The sequence below is a fragment of the Ictalurus punctatus genome, chromosome 5 (genome assembly GCF_001660625.3).
Source record: "Ictalurus punctatus breed USDA103 chromosome 5, Coco_2.0, whole genome shotgun sequence".
Lineage (NCBI taxonomy): Eukaryota > Metazoa > Chordata > Actinopteri > Siluriformes > Ictaluridae > Ictalurus > Ictalurus punctatus.
Window position 1 is genome coordinate 28618854 of NC_030420.2, and position 26786 is coordinate 28645639.

General features: G+C 40.9%; 1 protein-coding gene across 4 annotated transcripts in view; it reads right to left on the reverse strand.

Moving 5' to 3' along the window:
• The window catches only part of rapgef1a (Rap guanine nucleotide exchange factor (GEF) 1a), a 36615-nt gene extending 21548 nt beyond the window's left edge, over window positions 1-15067 (reverse strand). For 2 of the 4 annotated variants that reach the window (XM_047155715.2, XM_047155714.2), the window contains exons 1-9: window positions 14889-15067; window positions 8736-8884; window positions 8456-8634; window positions 8004-8160; window positions 7758-7849; window positions 7126-7281; window positions 2490-2610; window positions 1993-2173; window positions 1431-1895 (exon numbers count right to left, since the gene is read on the reverse strand). In XM_047155715.2, coding sequence (XP_047011671.1) covers window positions 1431-1895; window positions 1993-2173; window positions 2490-2610; window positions 7126-7281; window positions 7758-7849; window positions 8004-8160; window positions 8456-8634; window positions 8736-8884; window positions 14889-14916 — 1528 coding nt within the window. In that variant the 5' untranslated portion in view covers window positions 14917-15067. The remainder of the gene's footprint in view (window positions 1-1430; window positions 1896-1992; window positions 2174-2489; window positions 2611-7125; window positions 7282-7757; window positions 7850-8003; window positions 8161-8455; window positions 8635-8735; window positions 8885-14888) is intronic. The other 2 variants (XM_017468736.3, XM_017468735.3) reach the window with 1 other exon arrangement.
• Between the last annotated feature and the right edge of the window lie 11719 nt (window positions 15068-26786).

A 26786-nucleotide genomic window follows, 5' to 3' on the forward strand; every position in this document is an offset into this window, starting at 1 on the left:
TAGCGAATGCACATTTTCACTAACAAGCGCGCGCACACACACTTCACTATCTGGTTAATTTTCATTGGCCCACGTTTAATGACTTCCATAAAATGGAGGTCAAAGTAACAAGAGGATCATAAGCTGTAGCCAAATCATCCGCGTTTCATCCTGATAACATACAGATCATATATTAAGCTACAGTTCTTACAATCTCCCTTCAGACCTAGAACATGCCGGAGGGAATCATCTCTAATAAAACTATTAGAAATAAACAGCTGCTGCTGCTGTGCATAAACCTCGCTATTACACAGCATGCAGTTAGCATGCAGAGTATTACATCATCTCCCCACCCACCACCCTTCCCGCCCAAACAATGTCGGCTCTCAGAGATGCCTGGTGTGAGGTTATTTCCTGTGTGTCAACAGTTACGCCTCAAACATATTCTTGCAGATTTCACTGACACACTCATTAAGCCATTTTGCCTTCAGGCAAGATCTGACATCACCTTTTCACTATCCCTTAAGAAGAAGAAGAAAAAAAAAACACCACGTGAGAGACTGGTAGAAAAATCTGGGGAACATTTTATACCATAACTTCAGCGCACAACAGCGTTCATTGTTCTATCTATATATTTAGATAATCACGGAGCCGAAAAGCTGCAGTACCAAACCATCTGGCACCTTTTTACTGTCCTACTTGTACCTTTTTATCAATCCAATGCCAAAAGGTTCCAGGTTGTACTGTTTAAGGTACCTGCGTAAATTTAGCACTGAATTAAAGGAATTTGTGGGCGGGGCTAGCAGCATTGCTGACTGGTTACTTGCAAGGACATGCATTGTTTTTATATTCCTGTATAGTCCATGCTGCAGAACTAAGGATTCCAGGATGTGGAACCGAAGCCCGAACACCCAAACAACGTACACTGAATTCATTAAGCACACTTATCTCGCCTGAAACACACACGAGATGTCGAAGCCTCCCGGACTTTTGTCTTGAATTCATCCAGGTGAGGAGGGGCTGGATCAGCTCCGACTCCACCTCCTGGACTTCCTGTTTTGCAGCAAGGACTATTTGCCAGTTCTCGTTTTTGAATGTGTGAAAAGCTGCGTTTTGCAGGAATCAGCATGTACTACCCAACGCTGTAGGCGGTTCAGTGGATAACACGACTGACGAGAGGCTGAAGGTCTGCAGGTTCGATCCTACGGTGCATTGCCTTTATAACCCTGAGCGAGGCATTCTCCTATTGTGCAACCGATGTTATATCATTTAATCAGGGTGCATCTTTGACAGATTAAACATTCCCATTAAAAATAAAGCCTCCTGTTCCACCCCCCCAGGCTCAAGGACTAAACGTCAATGATTTAAGGGATCGAAACGTGTTTGTTTACTGCAGAATTACTGCTAACTAAAATTTAAATTCTTAAGAAATCCCACACCCTAATACTCACTGTGTCTGCTTTTCTTCTCGGGTAGCGGTGGAGGAGATTGAGGCACGGAAGCGTTCTCAGGGGCGACAAAGTCCACCCCATATCCGACCACGGGGGCGAAGAGAGGGAACAGAGGGAACGGTGGCACGGGTATTTCCTCGTCTGCGACGTTGTCGTAATGGGAGTGCAGGCGCTCGAAGGGGGTTCGAGACGGCAGGCCGTCGAAGGGTGTGTGAGAGTTGCCGCTGCGCCGCTTCTTTTCTGGCAGGGCAGGAGGGGTGATGAGGGTGTGCGGAGAAGGAGCGGTGGAGTGATGAAGAGAGGCAGAACCGCACGGAACCTGGCCCGGACATGGGGAGGAGGACGGCTCACGGTGGGACTCGGGTAGGGGGCTGAGACAGCTTCCGGGAGGCAGAGAGATCTGATCCACGCTGGACAAGTCCTCTCTGAGGAAGTCATAGTCTGGGTCGTAGCACTCTGCTGTATCTGAGTGAGAAGCCAGATGACAGTTAGCGAAGTGTAGATTTATATTTAAGAAAAAAAATAAAGAAAGGTTTTACGTGTTTGAAAGAAAACGCCTCACCTAGCGTCTCACAGCTAGTGTTGCGAGAGCACTGTCCGCTGTCCTGCTCCAGAGAGGACAGCTGCTCGTCTGATTTGCTCAGTTTACCCATGCTGCCGCAGGGAGAGCTGCGCGGCGACTCGCCACCGTATGAGTGACTGCCACCAGAAAAGCGCCGCTGTAAACCATCTGCATCATAGTCCTGAAAGAAATATATATGCATGACGGTGTTAATTCACGTCGCACAAATACAGGACATGAGCAGTATTTATAAAAACCTTAAGGTTTTACGCATAATGTTTTTTCATTCTAAAAATAAGGAATAAAACCCTCCAGGGCACGCTATTATAGGAAAATAAAAATCAATGATTACCATTCCCACCCAAGCTTGATTATTTTCTGATAACAGCTTGTAACATTCAGGAAGTGAAAACAGATTTTCACCTATAGAGTGAATTAAAAATCATGCGACTCTAGAAGCAATAGATTAAAAGAAACACCTGCTGGCATGTACACACCTGTTTGCAGATGCCGATAGGAAGACTCGATCCGCTGGTGGCACGGCTCATCGGAGCAACGACGGCGACTCGGGTAGGAGACGGAGCTGACTGGCGCTTCTTAGGAGGAAGAGCTGGGGGACTAGTGACAGAAAATAAAAAAACCCGGACAAGTTTAATTAAATTTCCAATATTATTTGTATATTGAAAAACCAAAGCTCTGGAGAACAAAATGCTCGGTCATCGCATCAAATATTAACGACGACGACAAGAAACAGTAGCGTGTATAAAATCAAAGCGTTAACCGGGTCTCAATTTGAAACGGATTCATTTTTAATTCCTCGAACGTTTATGTTCGAGCAACACGGCTTCGTGAATCAAAATGGAACGCGACGTCTCTCAGTCCTAAGCGCTCATTAATAGTCGAGGATGTAATACCCGCACTCCTCTCGCTATTCGGGCCGCATGTCGTGAAATATTTCCACGCTCCCGATTAAACGTCGCGTTACGTGTCTAAAGGAAGTCGAAACTCGGATTCGATATCAGTGCCTGTGCTCGTCATAACTGCGAAATGAAGCGAGATGAGCGATCAAGGATGTGAACACGTCAGAACCAAGAATCTTTCAAGCTTCATGAATGAGATAAAAATCAGCCGAATATGATAATGATGTCAGCGTTTGCATCAGGTCTTACAGATATAATCTGATATAATCGAAGGGCTTTTCCCCTGCTAACTTAGGCATGAAAAAGTCAAGCGAAAGTTTTACTTGGAGTTTCACAAGGCAGGTGAAATATTCTACGAGAACAATCTGTATGAAAGAAGAAGGGAATTTTTTTTTAAACTCCAGAAACACAGGCAGCGATCAGCCTGGTTTGCACAGCGTATATCTTTTAAGCTTATTTGGCACACTATATGAGATTCTCTCTATAAAACCACGGACAAAATCTATAACAGGATTCTATTCGCTTGCTTAAATAGAAACATTTTTTGTCGCTTCATCTTATAACGTCCTCCTAGATGAGCATCATATCAGCGGTCGTCTTAGGGCGCGTCTCACATCAGCTCTCTAGGTGTTGAGTCAGTATATCATGTACAACACAAGTTCAGGCACTGGTAAAGACCCTGGCTCACAACACATTGGGGCACTGATGGCTTGATTTCCGTCGACATGACAATGTAGTCGCGAGGTAAAACTTCGCCAGTGGCATTTATCAACAACACGCAGGACCGATATCTTTCTGACATTATAGGATATATATAAATCTGTTAGCTTAATCGCACACGTTTCTCTCATGGTACTTCAAGCAAGATCGGAGACAAGCTAGTGGAGACAAGCTAGTGGATTTTTTTTGTTTTTTAAAAAAAATCATTAAACGCTTAAAAGTCATTGGACTCAAACAAACCATATATAGAACGTCAAATAAAGTTCGTCAGTAAAGTCAGTAATCATTTCAGAGCTGCAACAACAATAACGAGTTACTTACATTTGTAGACGAAGTTGGGTGAGAGGTTTTTTTTTGTTTGCTTGTTTGTTTTTCCGAGCTGAGAGGCTTCAGAAAATATGACGACGTCATTTCCAGTAAGGGAACATAGCGAGCATCGATGCTCCCTGGTTTTCCAGTGCACTGGAAGGATTTTGCGATTGAGACAGCCCTTAAAATGGCCGACTCCCTGATCAGTGAACTAGGGAGCTGGTCGGGATTATAACCGACTAGAAATGACTAGCTATACGGCTGACGTTGATCAAGTACACTCGGGGGTTAAAAAAAAAAAAAAGCAGGCCAAGGAAAGATTCTTTTCGCCCAAAAAAAAAAAAAAAAAAAAAGCATTGCACATAACCAACTCCATGTTAATGCACCTGAATATAAAGAGTGAGTTAAAAAATACGTTAACACTACAATGTGTTGACAAACGACGGTACACAAGTCCATTTGAAGCAATACAGTTACATTTTACAGTCCGTAACTACTGACCTAATTATAAAGTCACGGTGTACGTAAGGGTTAACATTTTACGGACATTTTTTTATTTTTATTATTCATCTTTAATACTACATTTTAAAAATATATATATCTTTTGTGCTGTAACTATCACCAGTGCCATTTCCTCACACGTTCATTCCAGACTGCACCACGCAGTTCTCCAGACAGACGAATAATTAAAAGGACATAGTCTTCATTCCAGCCTTAATGTCTTCCACAGAGACCTCTGGATCAAACGCAGCTTCACTTTCAAAACCCTGTCAGATGTGCAACTAGATTCGGCAATTCGTTTCCACTGTTTCTCGTTAAACGTGTTGGTAATAAATACCCCCCTCTCTCCTGCCGGTCAGTGTGCAGTTCAAACCCTCGCTGCTCACTTCAGGAGACACGGCGAAGCCATGGCGTGTGCACTGAAAAGGGCACAACCTGATACTGCCTACAAAATGTCCAGAAGGCACATATTCACTTTCAATTAGAATTCAAATGTTATTTGAATAGCGCTTTTAACAATAGACGTTATCACAAAGCGGCTTTACAGAAATCTGGTTGTAGGGTTAGATTTCGATCGAGCAAGCCAGAGGCGATAGTGGCAAGGGAAAACTCTTTGAGAGGAAGAAACATTAAGAGGAACCGCAGTCATAAGGGAACCCACGCCCGAACGAAAGTATTAGGACTGCAACAACGTGTCTATAATAATCGAGAATTAAAATAGTCGACAACGGATTTGATTACGGTTTAGTCGGGTCAATGACGTCAATGTGGATAAAACCAGTCGGTGACGTTACCTCACTTCATGATGGTGAAAAACGCATTTCTATGAATAAAACACATCTGAGAAACAGCGGAGGTCACAGAGTGAGCTGCTGAGGTAAAAGTGCACGATCCAGGTCGTTCCAAAAAATGAGAACGTTTTATAATAAGCGCTTCAAACAAACTCGTAAGTGTATTAACGTGGCTTGTCGTGTCAGACGCTGCGACAGATGTGTGTGCTGTTTAATGTGTTCCGGACATGTTTTCTTCAGCACAGAAACCTTTATAGCCATATCTGTAAATGTTACAAATTCATAAAGTCTCGTCGTGACAGCGAGTGAGTCTCTGTTAAACTTCAGCGAATGAGCGCGTGTCCACGTGTGCGCGTCGATCAAACAATAACTTTAATAAATTTAGAAACTAAAGTAACTCTGTTTTTTTTTTTTTAATGAGAGCAGTAACTAATGGGGTTATAACATGTATTGTATATAAATGTAAGAAGTGTCGTACATTTACAGAGTAAAGGAACGTTACTGTGTTCAGATGAGTGAATGTGTGTGTGTTACTGCAGAACATTCAACCTCTTACCAGTTCACACTTAGTTTGTGCTTTTGTTTTTTTTCTTTTCTTTTATCATTTTTAATATAGTGATTTAACTTCTGCTTTAAAGCTTGTGGACAATCAATTGTTTTTTTTGTTTTCAAAATATAACGTTAATATATATATATTTTTTAAATCCTTTGCACAATGTATAGCACAGCCCACAGAGATACATTTAATAACTTTTTCACAGCCTTCAATTTGCTCAGTGTTTGAAGGACAAAATGGATCAGAATCTGAAAATGTTATTTTGGGGGAAAAAAAAAAAAATACAGAAAATAAAAATTGGCCTTTTAATCCAACTAATCGATTAACTGAAGAGATAAAAATAATATCAAGATCAAAAATAATCGTTAGTTGCACCCCTAGTAATAATAAATAGTCACTATATACAGCTCCATTGGAAAATAAATAAATAATAAATCTCACCAACACAAACAGCTTCTCTCCCGCCTTCCCCCCCCCCAAAAAAAGTAGCCAATAATAGGTATTTTTGAGCTCATGTATGCGAAAGAGGGTGGATAGCGTGTGGGTTTGCCTAGCCACACTGTGAACGACGGAAAACATGCAGCGAACGTGCAATACCTCATCCTCTCCGCTTTTTCAACCATCATGTGGTAGGAGAGCAAGGAAAATAAATACCACATAGGGTAAAAATTGGGTTGATTTTATACTTCAGTTCACCATCATGTAGGATATGATTTAAAAATATTTATTTAAAAAAGAAAAAGGTTATGAATCTGATCATATAGGATATATCGTGTGAGCTCACTTGACTAATTACGTCCAGCCTTCATCTGACATGAGCACATACCGTTCCCCCGCTACAGGAAAGACGCACACCCTGCTACAGAAAAATAACCTTTTTTTTCTTTTTTTAAAAACAAAACAAACTAAAAACATCATTTGAAACCGCAGTTTGTCAGAGGAAATGGAGGCCATACCGTCAGGTGTCTCTACACCCCTACAAAGACACAAGTGCTACAGAAGCGCACTATTTTTAACAGCCTGTTTCACACCTTCCCATCAAGGCTTCTTGCAAACACGCACATTTGAGTGAAAGTGCTACGCATCATCTGGAGAGAATATAACTCAAGCGTAGCTAAAGCCACAGCCTTCCCCTGCTTCGAGCTGCATCCAGTGAAACCGACAGGCTCTCAGCGTGCATCCAAACAGAAACCAAACTACACAATAACACCCGAATGATCATCTGCAAACTCATCTGGATTCGCGATCTGCCCGAATTCGCCAAGGAAAGCAACGGCAGCTGGTGCTTTTCTCAGGAGCAGACAGTGAGAGACAGTAGGAGCTGTGAATCACTTACCAGTGCTCAGGCACTTTCAGGCCAGGGAGCGGGGGTTTGGGAGGCGCTGCTTCTTCGGTGGAGGGGGCGTCAGTCAGGGCCTCGGAGGAACGACTCAGTGCAGACGAGTTTGTCGAGCTCTCATCTTCTGTCTCTATAACAGGAGGCTCTGGAGCACTGAAACGAGCAGAATCGTGTTAGTGTGTAAAGAATGCATGGCATGTGGGCGGTCAATGACTTCAGTGCACTACAGTCACAACTTCATAGGTGCAGAAATACTTATCAGACATATGTCTAAAATATATATATTTTCAATGATCAAAAACACCTCACAAAAGGAATTCACATGGGACGATCAACAAAAGCGGAAAAGACGGCTGGAATTCCTTTAACGTAGCATGTCAGGGACGACCCGATTAAGTAAAAACTGTTGATTTCGGGCTCCTGAGTGGCGCAACATGAAAGCATTCGCCTTATCGAAGGCAGATCATGAGTTTTGAATCCTGACAATCCTCATTTGGGAGCAACCAAGAGGCCAAAGGTACCTCTCAACATGATGCTGCTACCACCATGCTTCATCATGGTATTTTCAGGGTAATACTAGACTATGCAAGGCATTGTAAACAAGGCTGTGGAGTGCTGGTGTCCTTCACCTCTCTGAGCTGATGACTGATGGCACATTTTTGGCTGTGGGCGATGTTGGGGATGGGAGCTGCTGTTTCTCCAAAACCAGCTTCACTAGTTCCTGCAGGAAACCACAAACAGTATCATTACTGGCCACATCATTTCAACAGAACACCGAGTGGAAAACTGAAGATTCAGGAGTGCTTGATGGGTGTAAATGAAGAAAGAGAGAGAGAGAGAGAGAGAGAGAGAGAGATATGATGGTGAAGCTTTACCTTCACCCCATCCAGCACTGCTTTGATGATGCTGGTAACATTTGCAACAGTGTCCTTCTCCTCCAGGTCCACTCCCTCCAGCATCACCTGATCAGACCAGCGGATGAGGTTCGCCAGACTCTGATACACTCGACTGAGGCAGGACGACACGGAGGAACTGCACAAAGACGAACCAAAAGTTATACCTCAGGAAGCGGGACCAAATACAGCCAGAGTCAGAATATCGAGCAACAAAAAACAAAAACAAATAAATCATATGCAAGTGTGGAATTCGTGGCCTCGGTCCAGACAACATGTGGTGTACAGCTGGAGAGGATGAATCTGACATATCCCAGAGCCTCTAATATGAGAGAAATGTATTTGTCAAAATCTTTGTCCAGCTAGAAGAGAAGTAGACTTGGACATTTTTCATTTCACGAAAATATAAAAAGGATAAAATGAAAAATCCCTACCTTTTCAGAATCTTGGGGTCGATTTGCACTACAGGCACGATAGCCTCCAACACTTTACTGGCCGAGCCGGGAAGCATTTCCAGAACTTTCCGGTCCACCACCATCTTATCAATGATCGTCTTGAAGTAACGCAAGGCACTGACCACTTCTTTCTCCTTCTCTTCCAACCGACTGAGATTCTAAACCGGGAAAAAGTGGAGGTGGATTACAGGCCAGCAAAGTGCGCAAATGTGATGATGATGATAGCCGGAGTATACATGCAGTGCACACACAAAGCTACCTTAGTTTCTTGCTTCTCAGGAGCCTTGACAGTTCGTTCTATTGAAGGCTTTGATGCTTTCTTTGATGAATGCACTCTTTTTGGCTTGGGGGAGTGAAATCTGTCTATTAGCCTCATTGTGAAGGTTTGCAGGTTGGAGCGCTGGGAGTCTGAGAGGAGAAGAGAGAGAGAGAGAGAGAGAGAGAGAGAGAGAGAGAGAGAGAAGTAGAAGAAGAGAAGTAAAAAAAAAAAAAAAAGAGGGAACAAACAAGAAAGTCTTGGTAAAGCTGCACAATGATGGTTAAAATGATATTCACGATTGTTCCGTTTTATTGAAAACAATATCCAGTTGGAGCAGACAAGCAGGACTAGCAGAGGGATCATTCTGAGTGAACAGAAAACGGTCATTTCTTCACACACATTATAATCCTGCTCACACGTATAAATCTTTGACTGGTCCGTAGTTACGCCGGTCACGATAATTACGTTATCGACTTGTCGTACTATATGTGGACTTGACAGTAGGTCTGCAACTAGCGATTACGTTCATCATCGATTATTTGGCCGATAATTTATTTATTTATTTTTAATCGGGGGGGGGGGGGGGGGGGGGGGGTTAGGGGGGGGGATAGGGGGGCGCAAACTTCAGGTTAGAAAAAACTAACGTGTTCCATTTCAGACGATATTACCTTTCTGAAATTTATACACTAGACCAGTGGTTCTCAACCTTTTGTGAGCTTTGGACCCCTAGCATGTTTCGAACAATCCACAGGGACCCCCCTCACTCCACAGCAATTATAGGCTACATATTAAACAGTCATTTCTATACATGTTTTTTTATTAATATTTACCATGAATAATATTAACATTGAAATTGAATCAAAACATTTCAAGATTTTATTTTTTACATTTTATTGTTGGTGTGATTTGAATTTGACTCTCTGAATTATCCTTTGTTTATTTTGTCCAGCAATGCGATATTTGAACTTGTCTACCACTCAGGGATTTTTGCAAATTATCTTTTCATTTGTAAATAATTTTTTAAATAAATCCATCAATGAATGATCGTAAGCTCAGCTGACGTGATATTTGCGATTAACCAAACCGATTCATTTTAAAACATCTCATTTGAATACGTTTTGATACATTTAACAAAAAAAAAAACGTATAGATAATATTATTTAAACTTTTTTAAAACTTTCCCACGGACCCCCTGCAATTACACCACTGACCACTAGGTGAGTTTTATTTTATTTTAAGATAAAAACGCACGTTCGAATGCACATCTTTTGGAAGAGGAAAAATCTAGAAAGACTTGTTCCAGTGTTCTGAACAATCCAGTCACAGTCGATAATGTCAGGCATTGAGCCGCTTCATCTGCATGAGCTGAAGCTGAACAGTGAAGGAACAGCGGTAAACTGACGAGCTTTACTAGCAGGTTTATTAGCCTAAACGCACCCTGAATACTCTTAAGAATTAAAAGTTTGTTGCGCTTGTAAAGGGTGTACTTGCAGTATTATGCTATTATTTAATCATTATATCAGTGGCATAAAACGGTCTTAAAATGAGAATATCGTTTAGCGCAATTATTTCTGGGACAATATATCGGCAAACAAAAGTAGTTATCGTGACAGGCTTATCCAGATCACGTTAACTGGCAGTATCCTTTATGAGGAATATATAAATACGCTCCTGAGTGGTGTAACAAAAGCTTTCTCCTTTTCCTCAGGATATCACGAGGTTCAAATCCAGATGAAGACACAGCCATGGGTTCAAGAGAGTCTCTTTGGCTGAGAGTCCAAGAGAGCAAAAGTGTTCTCTGGGAGCGAGGGGTGGCATGCCACCTCTCTCTCTCACTTGGTCAATCAGTGTGACATGAGACAATAGCCAGTGTCTGTGGGCTCATGTACGTAGAAGAGGGCGGACAGCGCTCGCTTCACGTGCCTCACGGAAACCCATGTTAGGAATCTTGGTAGCTTTTGTACGAAGGAGGGGGGGAGGAATTGGCAAAGAATAAATTAGTGAAAAAATAAGGGCAAAACATTATTAACTTAATTAACTTAGTGGTTAGAAAAATCGGGCGGTACTCTGCTGATGGCGAAATCGGTGTCACGCGTACTGTACGCTGCTCCTAGCCTGCGTGTAAAAAGCAAAGCATATCTCTGCTTAAGAGTTAGCAAGAGACTTACAGCCCTTTTGATGAAACGACTTTAACCCAAACATGGCCACATAAAAGGCTGCAAGTTGTACCTCATAACTCCTCCTCGCATATAAACAGACAGAAGGAGCAGCTTTCATGCTCGAGAGTGGCATGATATTTCAGCCTTTTATGCTCTTCAAGAACACACACACACACACGGGAAGCAGGAAGAAGGGAGAGTGTGTGGCCATTGTGTGCAGTCAGATCCTCTTCTGTGACCTGAATCGGTCACAGCGGTGCTGCTCGCTCAGACACTTGAGCCGAAGCAGGCCACACTGGAGTTCTGGTGATGCCGCTATTGTGAAGGAAGCCATTTAGGGGAAATTTCCTCGACTCTTTCAAGTAAACGAAGCTTGAGGTTAGTGTGGGTGTTCTGTGGAGTTTCACGTCAGAGCCCACACATTGCACCTCGGAGCGAGAGTGCTGAACTGGTAGCAGACCAGATGACGCCTAACACACTCAGCTCTGCACTGCTAAAGGGGAATATAATACACAAAGTAAAACATTCAGTAACTGACAGAACATGGTTAGTTTACGATAAGCAGCTAATGTGGTAGGGAAGTCCCTCTGAAGAGCTCTAGGCCACATCGGCACGAACGGTTACGTGAAACGGAACGCACGACCTCTTCGGCTCTGGGCCCAAAGCTAACATTTAAGGGGCGTACAGTATGAGGTGAACGTTCGGAGCCACAACGAGATTCGTCCCAGTAAGACTTCCAGCTGTGACTGTGATACACGTCTAACCATGTTATTAAACCGTCGAAAAGGGAGGGAAGTTCCCAAGCTTATCACTGATCATTCTAGCTGATAAAAGTGTTACAGTTAACAGGTGAAATTACCCATGAAAGCCGACTTCCTCAACGTCTGAGTAAGCGGCCAACCCGCTTGACTAATGAAAACAATACTAAAAGAAGGAAGAACTGCTTCGGGCGGCCGAGAACTGAGGAAGTAACTCAAATACAAATAGATTTGGTTTCATTTGGGCTTCTGACTCTTTCTTCTATAAAGATTGTCCGGCCTTAAATGTTGCACTCTAAACAGAAGTGTGCATTTAGTCCAAGTTCTTGGACTTGGAAAGAGTCGCTCATTTAATAACAGCTCTTTGACAGCTAAAATTCCGCTCGCAAAGTCTGAAAAGGAGCAAAAATAACCTCCATACTTTTTGAAGATACTTTTGAAGCAATGCTTTTGATTTGTTTGCCGTTTGGTCGCACATTGTTCAACAAACCGGAAAGAAAAGAAAAACGCAGTCTGACGGACGTGAGGCTGAAATTCTTTCATTCGCTGGTCAGAAATACGGCAACACAAAAAGCGTGCGTAGAAAAATCACCAAAAAAAAAAAAAAATCACCACCCAATAACAAGACACGGAGTCTGCATTTGAGACATTTCCGGTATCGTACCCGTCGTTTCTTTTCTATTTTGCTTCGCTCGTCCAAACATCCAGAATTCTGCACTGCTACAGTGCTGTCCTTTGGCTCCTCATGGTTCAGTTCACCAGTTCGCACCTACCAAAAACATTTCCACAACCCGGTTGTATCTCTACCGCGTTGAATCGCTTTCTCATTAGAGTTCACTCGGGACTGGACATCGCTCTCGGACCGGTTGTGAAATCGCTGTTGTCTCATCAGTACAATTAAACCACAACAAAGAAAAAAAAAAAAAAAAAAGGCAACAGGGTCTGATTCACAGAGACTACACAGTGCATATGTGAAAGCACACGAAAATAAAGTCGGTACTGGAACGTTTTCAGGAACGCCAGGTAGTCAAGCGCTCTGATATCAGTATGAGGAATGGAAAAAGGAATAAGTGAGGTCATAAACAGAAACAATTCTAAATCAATACTAATATGACAACGAATGTCATGATCGATTAGTCAGTCTGCAAGTGGCACATGGTACATTTACTCACTACATTACTTCTGTTCTGAAAACACGCTTCGGAGAGTAAATACTAAAGTTGTGTCCCAAATGACGTACTATACACTTACACTATGCACTGTGTACTCTACCGTCTAGTGCAGTAGTTCCCAAACTTTTCCAGGGCAAGGCCTCCCAAATGGCATTAACATTTGACCGAGGCCCCCCTTTTGCAAGATGTCTTTAAAACACATTAAAAATACAGACTTCTGAATATATCCCCCCTCCCCCCCTTTTAATTAATAATTACATTTTGCATCTTTACATTACATTAGGAATTGATTTTGTGTGTGTGGTTGTCAGAGTGAGAAAGAGAAAATCATGTATTTATTTATTTTTCACATCAAATTGTTGAGGCCCCCTGGCGGCCCCCACTTTTCTCAAATAGAACACTAGCGTTTTTTTTTACTAACCGGAAGTATAAGTCGTTTCCTAGTCGACGGCGCATGACGTCATACGCACGTAATGTGACGCCGCTAGCTTTAGCCAAATACCCAGAGTCACCAACAATAACTCTCTTCAGTACTGTTTATATACTTAGTTTATAAGTATTCATGCATTTTTCTATGGATGCACAAAAAGCACTGAATTGAACTACAGTCCTGTATGAATTATATATATTCTCGTGTGTGTGCGTGTGTACTGGGTTCTTTTCAGTCTTATATAATGGGACAAACAGTCGTGTAAAGTTTTAGTCTGAAGTTTATATTTGTAACACTCAAGTGTGTGAATTTTATTTGACATAAATGAAATAAATAAATAAAAAGGTACCGAAAGTTACCCCCACATCCGATCAATGGGGGGGGGGGGGGGGGGGGGGTTTAATAATCAGCCAATTAATCGATTATGAAAATAATCCTTAATTGCAGCCCAACTCTCGCCCAAGTCTAGAGTCTAGAGACTACAGTCTAGTCTATTGAACCTGAGCAGTGCTGTGGAGGTAACAAACTATCTTTCTTTCTTTCTCTTTCTTTCTCTGTGTTTGTGTGTGTGACTCATCCAAGTCCACCAAAAAAAAATAAATGCCCCAGGACTGAAAACCAGACTCTAGACACAACTCATGATTTGACTCACTCATAAATAAAGGTGAAGAGAGTTATGTAGAGTATGATAATGACCCTCTACTCTGGAGTCAGTTTAAAAAAAATGCAGTATCATATTTTTTAACAGTTAACCCGTTACGTTTTTTATTTAATTTATTTTAAATCAGATAAGTTATATTTTCCAAGTATATCCTGCTTGCCCATTTATTACAACTTATTAACGCTGTTGTTGTACACATCACAGTCGGATCCCAAATCGATCCTTTCACACTACGTAGGCGTCCTATACAAGGGTGTGGAATAATAGCATACACACTCTGTGGAGTGCACTTCACCCCTAATAAGATGTCATTTGGGATTCTGCATCATTCAAGACGCTGGAGTATACCAAGTAAATTATTTAGAGCAAATATATAAGCAGGTTTAAAATGGAAAATGTTTATTTAAAAAAAAAAAAAAGAGTATTTCTTACTGGATTAAAAATTATTTTAAAAAAGAAAAGGAACAAAAATGTTTATGAACAGGCTACAGGTTCGTTCCCTGAATAAACAACAAGACTCTCAGGTTAGTAGTACAGCTGACCACCCAAGTTAAAACAGCTACGCTAGAATAAAAGTGTCGTATATAAAAGGTTAAAATGTGTATATATTTATACACACCTAGGTTATGCTGTTCAAGTGTAAGCTAAGGCCCCGCCGTCCACACCCACCGGCTGAGCGGCTAACCGCTAATGCTAACCAATCAGCGATTAACCATTGTTGTTTAGCCGTCTAACTGTTACCATGAGCTGGGAAGGATAGCCAGCTGATAAACCTGTCGTTTTCTACCATGTATCCGCGATGTTCTGGTCAAAGCTAAAAGCTATAACGCTACAAAGCTCTCAGACGCTAGCTGTGGTCTCCAGTTCGGTCGTATCCACATCCAGGTTCTGTCCAAATTCGTTAGCTAGCTGTAGTTAGCTGTTGAGCTCTCACAGCAGTGAAGATTAAACCTGCAGAAGAATTCGCGCTTACCTTGCTTACTGTCGAGTTTCCCAGACATCTTCCAGGTAAATATGGGCTAGATGTTAGATACAGTGTGGATTCTGTGTTATTCCAGCATCGTAGCAGAAGGTAGACTGGTCGGTCAGTCACTCAGAGTGTCTCTCTCTGACTCTCAGTGAGCGGTTTTGTCCACTGTGTAACCAGAGCCTGCAGTGGAAACAGCACCACCTGGTGCTTGGTATGATAATAATAACGACAGATATTTCATACCCCCAGGACACATTTTCTCTACCAACATGTGTCCCGATACCGTCATTCTCACACATATATAGCAACACCATTCCCGAGAACACAAATCAGTTGGCATTATCTGATTTCAATACACTCCGAGACTTCTGGTTGTGATTAGGGGTGTTGCTGTTATGAAATGTATTCGTTCAACCCTGAACGGGGTTGCGCTGAATCCTGAGTCTAATCTAGGAACACTGGACCCGAGGTGGGAATACACTGGAAGGGACACCAGACCAATTTAGGGCACCATGCACTCACATTCACGCTCAGGGACAATTTAGAGTCGAAGGAAACCCATGTGGACCCGCGAGAAGATACGAAAATCCAACACGGATAGTAACCTGAGCTCAGGATCGAAACAGAGACCGTGAAGCTGTGACCCACTGTACCACCCAATAATAACGAAACTACTGCTACTACTGCTGCTGCTGCTTCTGCTACTACTACTACTACTACTATTACTACCACCACCACCACCACCACTACTACTACTACTACTACCACCACCACCACCACTACTACTACTGCTACTGCTACTACTGCTGGTGCTAGTACTACTACTACTACTACTACCACCACTACCACCACCGGCACTACTACTACTACTACTATTACTGCTGCTGCTACTACTGCTGCTGCTATTACTACTACTACTACTACTACCACCACTACTACTGCTACTGCTACTACTGCTACTGCTACTACTACTACTACCACCACCACCACCACCACCACCACTACTACTACTACTACCTACTCCTACTATTACTACTACTGCAACTATTACTATTTGTACTACTACTACTACTACTACTACTACTACTACTACTACTGCTGCTGCTACTGCTACTGCTGCTGCTAGGTGGCAGTGGCACCTAAGTGGTTAAGCCAGTGGACTCCTGATTGGGAGGTCATGAATTCAAATCCCTGCACTACCAACCTACCACTGTTGGGCCCTTCAGCAAGGGCTTAACCCTAAACTGTTCAGTTGTATAAAATGTAAGTTGCTCTGGATAAGGCTGTCTGACAAATGCTGTAAATGTACTACCACTAGCCTCATTTGGGATTAAGCTTGTTAATATGTCACTTACATTACTCATTTTAACTTAATTTTGTCCCTGAAATTTGAATCACAAAGAAAGCAGTTGTATTTTGGCCCTAAATTAGGAAAAAGTAATTATATTCGCCTTCACTGGTCCCTTATAAATATAAATATGATTAAAGCAAACATCCATCCACCCATCCATACAGTTTATCCTGCATAGGGTTGCAGGGGAGCCTGGAGTGGCACCATGGTGCACATATTCACACAATTTAAAAATATACTCAGTGGTAGAGCAAATAGTTTACCAAGTACAACATAGCCATATCCTTATACTTATATAAGCTACTTATATAACTATTATGCAAAGATAAACGTGTCTCATTCTACACATTTTCAGTCTTTAATTATTAATGTGTTGTGTGCAAGAAGTGCTTGATTACTGTGAGGTGTGTAAGAGCTGATTGTTTTTACTCGGGCTCCATCTTGTGGCCAAACGATGAATCGCCATTACAAACCCCCCCGCCACATAATACAACGTCACACCATAATCTTTTTTGATCGATCATAAAGTTTCTGTAACAGCATCTCTGAGAGTAATACCAGCTACAAGGCTTTATATTATTGTGTTTGTTCCAATGCTTTATCATTTCTATAGTTACAACTTACACAGAACTATTGTTGATATGGTGGGGTTTTTTTGTTTGTTTGAAGAAAACAAAAGTGTGTGTGTGTTAATAACTTCAAGAGAAGAAAAAAAAACGAGAGGCTCTTTATGCAGTAGCTGCTAAAAAAGAAATCAATTTAAGGGTGCTAATACTAATGCGCCGTATCAGGCCACATCACACCACCCTGTCATTTGATTATCTTCCTATAAAAGCATGCCCTCAAGTGCTTTCATCCTTGAATAGAAGACAACACACAACATACTGTATATTCACAGGAAAATACTGAAAAAATGTTGCACAGATCCATTGTTTTGGTTTTGGCTGATAGAGTGATGGGTTAAATAGTTTGTAATTAATATGCAAAGCAGTTCCTCTAAGTACCAGAATAAATATCAGACTGTTATTCCACATTGGCATAATGATTTTCACTAACCGAAGCTCGGTTGTCTTCCGCTCAGCTGTCAGAATGCACTTTGTGATTTCTGTGATCTCGATTGTTCGGTGCAGTGTGAAAAACAGTGGGCTTGTTGTAGAAATTTGGGCTTTTGATGTTACATTCTCCAGTAGCCTGCTCATTGGTTTTAACGCCAGCGTTGCATTTTGTTCACACTGTATGAAGTGTGTATGGCTTTGAGAAAGGTGTTAAAACATTTGATAGCAGAGACACTTTTTCTGAAAAGTGTTTACGCCAGTGAGAAAAACTATAAACAGTTGTTTTCCCACAATGCCATTTGTAAACAATTCCATATAGAATAATGTTGTTTTTTGTTATAATTGATAGAACATTTCGGGTGGGGGGCTGGGCTAGACATTTGCCTCGCACCTCTGGGGTTGAAGGATCAAATCCCGCCTCCGCCCTGTGTACGTGGAGCTTGCATGATCTCCCCGTGCTTCAAGGGTTTCCTTGGGGTGCTCTGCTTTCCTCCCCCAGTCCAAAGGCGTGCGTTGTAAGCTGATTGCCATTTCCAAATTGTCCGTAGTGGGTAATGGGTGTGTGAATGGGTGTGTGATTGTGCTCTGTGATGGGTTGGCAAAACATCCAGGATGTTCCCCGGTTTGTTCCCTGGGAGAGGATCCAGGCTCCCCTGCGACCCAGTGTAGGATAAGCAGTACAGAAAATGGATGGATAGAATATTTCTACTAAGGTTTCCAAGTCAAGAAAATAAAGCCGACGTTACCTTGTATGAATGAATCATTTTAATTTTCATATGTTCTCCCTGTGTTCTCAATGGTTTCCTCAGAGAGCTCTGCTTTCGCCGCACCTCCCCAAAACATGCTTTTAGGTGGATTGTCTACAATAAATTGCTCCTATGTGGGAACCTAATGCTCTAAATCTCATCCAAGGTGTTTTCCTGCATTTCTATCAGCATTTCCAGGATATGTTCCACTGGATCCACAACAAAACTAACCAGGATTAAGTGTTATGCTTGTAGACATGCAGTGACACACTCTGAAGTGTTTGTCCTTAATAATTTTGATCAGTTGATATGAATCCAGTCCGTCATTGATTATGCACGATATAGCCAAAGGTTTGTAGACATCTGACCGTGACCATCAAACCAGTATGTGGTTCTTCCGCAAATCGTTGTCACAAAGTTGGACCCACACAATTGGACTGTATATGATGGCTTAGTGTGCTCTAGCATTAAGATTTTCCTTCAGTGGAACTAAAGGGCCCAAACCTGTTCCAGCATGACAAGGTTGGAGTGAAAGATCTCAAGTGTCCTGCACAGAGCCCTGACCTCAACCCCACTGAACACCTTTGGGACGAACCGGAACAATGTTGAACCTCACTAATGACCTCACTAATGCTCTTCTGGCTGAATGAACAGAAATCCCCACAGCCACACGCCAAAAACTCGAGAGGAAAGCCTTCTCAGAAGAGTGGAGGTTATTATAACAGGAAAAGGGGGACTCCATCTGGAATGGGATGTTCAGCAAGCACATATAGGTTTGATGTTCAGGTGTCCACAAACTTCTGACCAGCTCCCATCATGTTCAGAAGTCACTGGAACTTGAGTAGCTTTTCATATGCAAGTACATGTACTTTTATTTTCTGTGAACTATTTACACAAGTTATTCTTCATATGTATGCAATGTGTTTTCGTATTTAACTTATTAAATACTCACATAATGATATGTGAAAAACCTAGGACACCAGATGCTTCAAAAGACACCGCACTTATCATTAATACAGACAAACATAAGCTGGCTAGCAAAGATTGATGTAGGAGCGTGTGAGGTAGCCGGCTACACACAAAGTAGTTGTGTGAACAGCCATTTTGTGTTGTTTTCAAGAAGGAAATTCAATCAGATCGCTAAAAATAAAACGTCACTTAAGCTGATATAGCCCAGTGCAGGAAGGCAGGAGGGACACCCCAAGGGGAAAAAGGCAAGGGCAAGTTGAGGGTGTATGTGAGGTAATGTCACACAGCCCTCGATGATGTTTTCCCTTTCAGAAATCATTTTCAGAACTGCTTCGTGGTTAGTGTGACTTTACCATCTGCTGAGGAGAAAAAAGCTGGAGGTTCGATTCTCGTCTTCGTCACTCAGAACAAATCTGGCAGCTCCAATTCTACTGTCCTTCGGCGCTTTCTGAAAGACACAGACGACACTCGCAGTCGCAGGCTGCCGCAGTGGGACCGTGTGTGTCAAAGCAAACAGACAGCCGGCCCAGAGCGCTCATCCATCAAATGCTGCCATGTCCAATCTCTACATTCCCCTTTTAACAGGGGAATTAGGAGCAAGCCCAGAGTCTGATGCATTATTTAAGAGGCAGACCTCTGGTTTTCGACTAGAGTGCTATCTATCTATCTATCTATCTATCTATCTATCTATCTATCTATCATCTATCATCTATCATCTATCTATCTGTTTATCTATCTATCATCTGTCTATCATCTATCATCTATCTATCTATCTATCTATCATCTATCTATCTATCTATCTATCTATCTAACTATCTATCTATCTATCATCTATCTATCTATCTATCTATCTATCTAACTATCTATCTATCTATCATCTATGATCTATCTATCTATCTATCTATCATCTATCTATCTATCTATCTATCATCTATCTATCTATCTATCTATCTATCTATCTATCATCTATGATCTATCTATCTATCTATCTATCATCTATCTATCTGTTTATCTATCTATCTATGATCTATCTATCTATCTATCTATCATCTATGATCTATCTATCTATCTTCATCTATGATCTATGATCTATCTATCTATCTATCTATCATCTATCTATCTATCTATCTATCTATCTATCTATCTATCTATCTATCTATCTATCTATCATCTATCTATCTATCTATCATCTATCTATCTATCTATCTATCATCTATCTATCTATCTATCTATCTATCTATCTATCTATCTATCTATCATCTATCTATCATCTATCATCTATCTATCTATCTATCATCTATGATCTATGATCTATCTATCATCTATGATCTATCTATCTATCATCTATGATCTATCTATCTATCTATCTATCTATCTATCATCTATGATCTATGATCTATCTATCTATCTATCTATCTATCTATCTATCTATCTATCTATCTATCTATCTATCTATCTTCATCTATCATCTATCATCTATCTATCTGTTTATCTATCTATCTATCATCTATCTATCATCTATGATCTATGATCTATCTATCTATCTATCTATCTATCTATCTATCTATCTATCTATCTATCTATCTATCAGTGGTGCTATTTAGCCTCATAAACTCTTCAAAATTAAACATTTCTTCAAAATAGAAACTGAAAAACATGCATTTAACCATTCAGACATGTGTTCCCCAATCTCGGCCTATGAGATTTTTGATTTTTGATTTTACAAGGTTGCTTTTCTGAAAATTGGCCGCGTTATCTTAAATAAGTAACTTTGTTTGAATTTTCTGAGCATAGAATTGACAAATACACAAAATGGAGTTAACAATCATGCATGCAAATGGCACGAGGACATTACAGACATTCTAACGATTAATAGTTTACTTTCAATCAATAATTTGAATCAGCGCTGTTGAATTTCTCGATTCTGATCGGTCAAAAGGCGTCGATTCATTTTCTACAGCAGGAGCTTTGATAACAGTGCCGGTTGTAATTTAGATCACACCAACACATTCTTGTTTCTATAGTAACAAGTCGTACATATGGGTTTGTTTGGCAGATGCTCCACATAATCGAAGGATTTAAAAACGTAGTGTTATTTAACAAGGAAAACTGTATAAGCATTGATTATGGTGGAGTTTTCTGTCAGGAGATTTATGGAAGAAGTCTCCAGTGTTAGCACTTTGTAACAGTCAGTAGGATTTCAGCCGTGAGAGACTCTTCAGGATAGAAGACGTCCAGTTTCTCAGTAACATCAAAAAAAGCGAAAATATCTTAAGTTATGAGATTATTAGAAATGAAATATAACATTATCCAGCCTGTTTTGAGATGCTTTTACAAATTTCAGAAGCAAATTTATTCTTTTGATCGAAAAAAAAAGGTCAGCCAAAAGAATAAGACAATTTCTAGAAATAGAAAATTTCTAGAAATGTCTAGAAATAGGGTTAAAAATCATGTATTTATTGCAATGTTATTATAGGATTTTGCCTATATTCAATATTTTCATCTTGCTTTTGTCTTGGAGAGAGAGGGAGAGAAAGAGGCTGAAGAAAGAAAGAAGGACTGTTGCTATAACGTAAGCAATAAGCGGAACTAAAATCCGGAAGATCCGCAACATAAAATGTAACTATAATCAGTTAAAAAGACATGTCATTAATTAATTAATACATTAAACGTTGCAATCAGTGGCAAACTGCTGTAGTATATAAAGAATAAAACATTTGGGCCAACACCATGCACACCAAAACACTACAGCGTCCTCTGATTGTTTCATCTCACAGTATACTCTGAAGACTGTTTTTTTTTTCTTTCTTTCTTTCTAAGACTGTGCCAGTGTGCAATCCAGGATCTATCTATATCTATAAGCATCCTCTAATAAATTCAGTTTAAATTCATTAAAAAAAAACCCCCTCTCCTAGCTAAAAAAAGATGCCACAACATTTATTACTAATATGGACCTTGATGTGTGCATAATACTAATAAAGCAGAAAAGAAAAGAAAAAAGAAAAGAAAGGAAACGACCTTGTTAGCTTGTGTCTCTGGGCCTGGGTGATAAATGCTATGATTCCACAAAGACAAATTGGCCTTGGCTGCCATTTCAATAAGTCTCAATCTGTAATGGTTCACAAAGGAAAGGAGCGGCTCGCTGCGCATTTCGAAACCTATTTGACATTCCGAGGCTGTCGGTTTTCCATCAAATGTGGATCTCAATGTGCTTAAACGGATCTGGATAGAGCCACTGTCATCGCTTTAACAGTGCAAAGATGAACTGAAATTCAGGCATCAAAATGCAGCCTGCTGTGTGTGTGTGTGTGTTTTTGTGTGTTTTTTATTTTTTATTTTTGAGAAATGTAAAATGTAAAATAGGATAAGACACAAAGATTACTTCCCGTAGGCTTCACTGAGGCGCTGAAATGCATGCACACGCACAATAACACAATAACACCTGATCCTCCGATTACTGTGTGAAATATGAATGAGTATTTGAGCACATTTACAAAATCGTTGTTTCTTATTACGCTGAGAGTTAGGTTTCTGGTTATATTACCTTCACTTCACTATGTTTTTTCGTGAGAAGAACATGTTTGAAGGCATGCTGTGCAACTCTACATTCATGTGTATATGTATATTATATAATAATAATAATAATAATATATATATAAAATGTATGATAAATTCTTTATTGTAATATTTTGAGATACTGGATTTTTGATTCCCATGAGCTGTAAGTCGTAATCGTCAAGATTAAAACAAAAAAGGCTTGAAATATTTCACTTTATGTGCAATGAATCCACTTTTTGAATTAAATTACATAAGAAAATGAACTTTTCCATGATACTCTAATTTACACACACACACACACATACAGTAATGTTATGAGTAATGATTTGCGAGTGCATGCAGTGCATCAACAATTATACGAATGTGGAGATTTAACACAGTCTCGTGTGAGTCATAACATAACTGTTCTTTGCCAGGTTTTTCCTATACAATGAACATAATAGCACGACTTCACGCAGTAATATATTAGAGTTATAAAAGCAGTTTAGTTGCCCTCATTTTATGCCGTACAATAATTCTTTGTAACAGTCTTAATTCCTAAGCCAGAAATCCCACCATAGTCATTATAGACCCTCTGAAAATGTGTAGACAATATGTTCTCATAGAATAACCTGAGCTGCTCTTTGGAAAACGTACTTCACAACTTCACTGGAGTGAAAAGGTTTGCAAACCCTTAGGACATAAATAAACAAACAAACAAACAAAAAACGACACATTTAGTGTGTATAAGTTTCAAATATGTTCTTTTGTGATTATTCGTTCATTCCTTCATCGTCATTAAATGCTGCACCCTAGTCAGGGACCTCGTGAATCCGGAGTCTATTCCAGGAACACTGGGTTTGAAGTGGGACAGAATACCAGTCCATCAGTGGGAGGAAACTGGAGAACCCAGTAGAAACGCATACAACTCAGGAGGGAACCAGAAGTTATTCACCGTGCCACAATGTTGCCAATTTTGTTAAAGTGAGTAACAAAATACTCTCAACCCCCTTTGTTCAAACAGCAAAATAGGTAATTTCCTACTTTTTTTTTTACTAATTCAACTGAGGTCTTATTGTCCAAAATTTTGCACTGTACACCAGTGATTACTCACTTAAATGAAAGGACAGACGTGTACTAAAGTAGATCGTAACTTTAAAAGTGGTTAGCACGTATTCTTCGCTCCTCTGGGGTTGGGGGTTCAAAACCCCCCTACACCCTGTCTGTGCGGAGTTGGCATGTTCTCCCCATGCTTCAGGGGTTTCCTCCGGGTACTCTGGTTTCCTCCCCCAGTCCAAAAGACATGCGTTGTAGGCTATCGTGAACTCCGCACACACAGGGCCGTGGCTGGACCCGAGTCGTCAACCCTGGAGGTGTGAAGCAAGCGTGCGAACCACTAAGCCACCATGCCCCCCTAATATTTCAGTATAAACACATCTAATGTGTTTCAGGGTGGAGTTTTCCTTCAATAGTTAAAAAAAAAAAAAATGATATCAGTATGAAAGTCTGCATTTCCTTCGGATGTTTTTTAATAACATATACGCTTGAGCTTTGTTTAGAAATCTCTTTTGTATTTCTCGGAACTTTTCAGTTGTAATTTCAGTCATGTCTGTTACGAATCTGTCATAATACTTCCTTCTTCAAATCAAGTCTGGTGATCAAGACTGTGAGAGAAACCTTTGAAAAAAAAATTCTCTTGATTTTGACAGATATCTTGGGATGTTCTCTGGTGTCAGGAAACACACATTTTATTATTACTGTAAGTTGGAGGTACATTTTCCCCTCATAGAGACAGAGAGGACTTATTGATCCCTGAGGGGAAATTTGTTGTCACAACAGCCACAACACAAGAACAACAGGGAGGACTAAGGCTTAACATTTCCCAAGCCTTTAAAAATGCACAATAAACTCAAAGTATACCACAATTAATAGGGAATTAAAAATATACACAACCTATAAATAGCTCTCCAAGTTATTTATAGAGTAAGATTCCTGTACAGATTAATTGTATGAAATATATTACAGGTTGGAAGGCTTAAAACTGTATATTAGACATGTGTGATGAGCAGTTGTGGGAGTGTGTGTATAACAGTGTACACTAACGATAAGTAAAGTGGCAGTGCATGTGTAAAGATGTGCACTGACACTGTGTAAAATATGCCGAGTAGTAGTCGAGCATACAAAATCAGTACACATGTCCATATATGTCTCCAATGTGCACATACTGTAGCTCCCCACCCTCGTTGCTGACTCATTGTAGGGTCAGATAAGAGTGAGCGAGAATGACTTCTTGTACCTTGTTATAGCGAAGCTGCCGTAGTCTACTGGAGAAGAAGCTCAGCTGTTTAACCAGTGTGGCATGGAGGAGGTGTTTGCTATTATCCATGATCCTCTCAATTTTGTCCAGCCTTTCCACCACCACCTCCAAGATGACCAGTTTTCAACCCTTTGACCAGCCATCGGGGGTGCAAACTTTTGCATTGAACCATGTACACGCTATGAAAATGAAAAACTTTGTTACATCCAGCTTGATGTTGGATGTTGTTATAACCCACATCGGTACCTTTGTGCTGCCATCTGAGGGAGGAAAGACCGCAGTCCTCGCTGACCTTGGCCAATCAAACAGCTTAGTGATGCTCCTAAACGGGCCTGATCCCAGGAGAGGCAAGCGAGATGAAAGGCAGTGTGCATAAAGGCAGAGATTAAACCGGATCTGATGGGTCGAGCACAGCGGCTCCCTTTGGTAACTCCTGCGCATAGAGGCGGTTTGACAGGGGCACCAGGCAAAGCAAAAGCCCCAGGGCACCTTGTTTAAAGACAGCTATGCCGAGACGTGCAGAGGCGTTGCTTTTCTAATGTAAATCTTTAACTTTTCAGCCTCCTGATCAGTGGTGTATAACAATGACTTACTGCGAAGCGCAGTCTCAGGCCAACATCAAAAACGAAGCAGACCTTTCATTTTGCATCACACAGACGAGCTGCGGGTTATAAATGATACATTATGAAGAACATGTCCGTCATATGCAGTTTTATCTCTTCAACAGCTTTTCCCTACACCTTTACTCAGAGCTCCAACTTGTCTGAGCTATATCAAAAAAGGTACCTAAAGTAGCACCAGCAGATAACGTATGACTATAAAATTATACCACTAAATAGATAGTAATAATGTGTTTATATATTCACAGGGAGACGAACAGAATTGCAGAGATTAACATCGTACATCATCAACTAAGTTATTTTAGAGTAAAAAATGTGCACATTTAACATCCATCCATTTTCTGTACACAGGGTGATAAACCCATCACAGGGCACAATCTGGAAATGGTAAATGTTCTGCACTTATATAGCGCTTTTATCCAAAGCGCTTTACACTGTTCTCATTCACCCATTCACATACACACACCAGTGGTAGCAGAGCTGCCATGCAAGGCGCTAACTTGCCATCGAGAGCAACTTGGGGTTCAGTGTCTTGCCCATGGACTCTTCGGCATGTGGAGTCCTGTGGGCCGGGAATCGAACCACCAACCCTACGATTAGTGGACAACCCGCTCTACCACCTGAGCCAAGGCTGCCCTGAAATGCCAGCGCATGTCTTTGGACTGGTGCAGGAAAACTGGAGTACCCCGGGGAAACAGTACTCCAGCACATGGCAAGCATGCAAACTCAATCAATATAAAACAATTTCCAGCCATAATGCTAAATTCCAGCTCCAAACGTTCTGAGAGAGGCAGGATTCAAATCCCTAACCCTGGAAGTGCGAGGCAAACATGCTTACCACTAACATGCACGCCACCGTGACCCCCCCCCCCCCCCCCCCCCCCCCCGCCGTGTGTGCACATTTGAAAAGATTTCATTTCAAGACTCAATCAATATAAAACCATTTCCAGCCAAAAGGCTAAAATTCCAGCTCCAAATGTTCTGAGAGAGTGAAGACAGATGAGCATCCTTGGCTTAATTCATCAGCTACCTTCATTATTAAAGCTTTCAAAGGAAACAGTGTGATAACAATCTGTAAATTATGCGAGCCGAAACCTGTGGTGATAGATGGAGCCTTTCACAGCTCAACATCCGACCGGTGGAAACATGTACAAGTAAGCCATTAGCTAGCAGACTAGCTAGCTGGATCTTTTTAAGAGGTTTTACACTTAAGATATCACTTCAATGTTCACTAGTAGTTGCCTGTTGTGTTAAATATATCTGTGTTGCTACAGCATATAGGTTAAAAGTAGGTTTTCAGCAGATG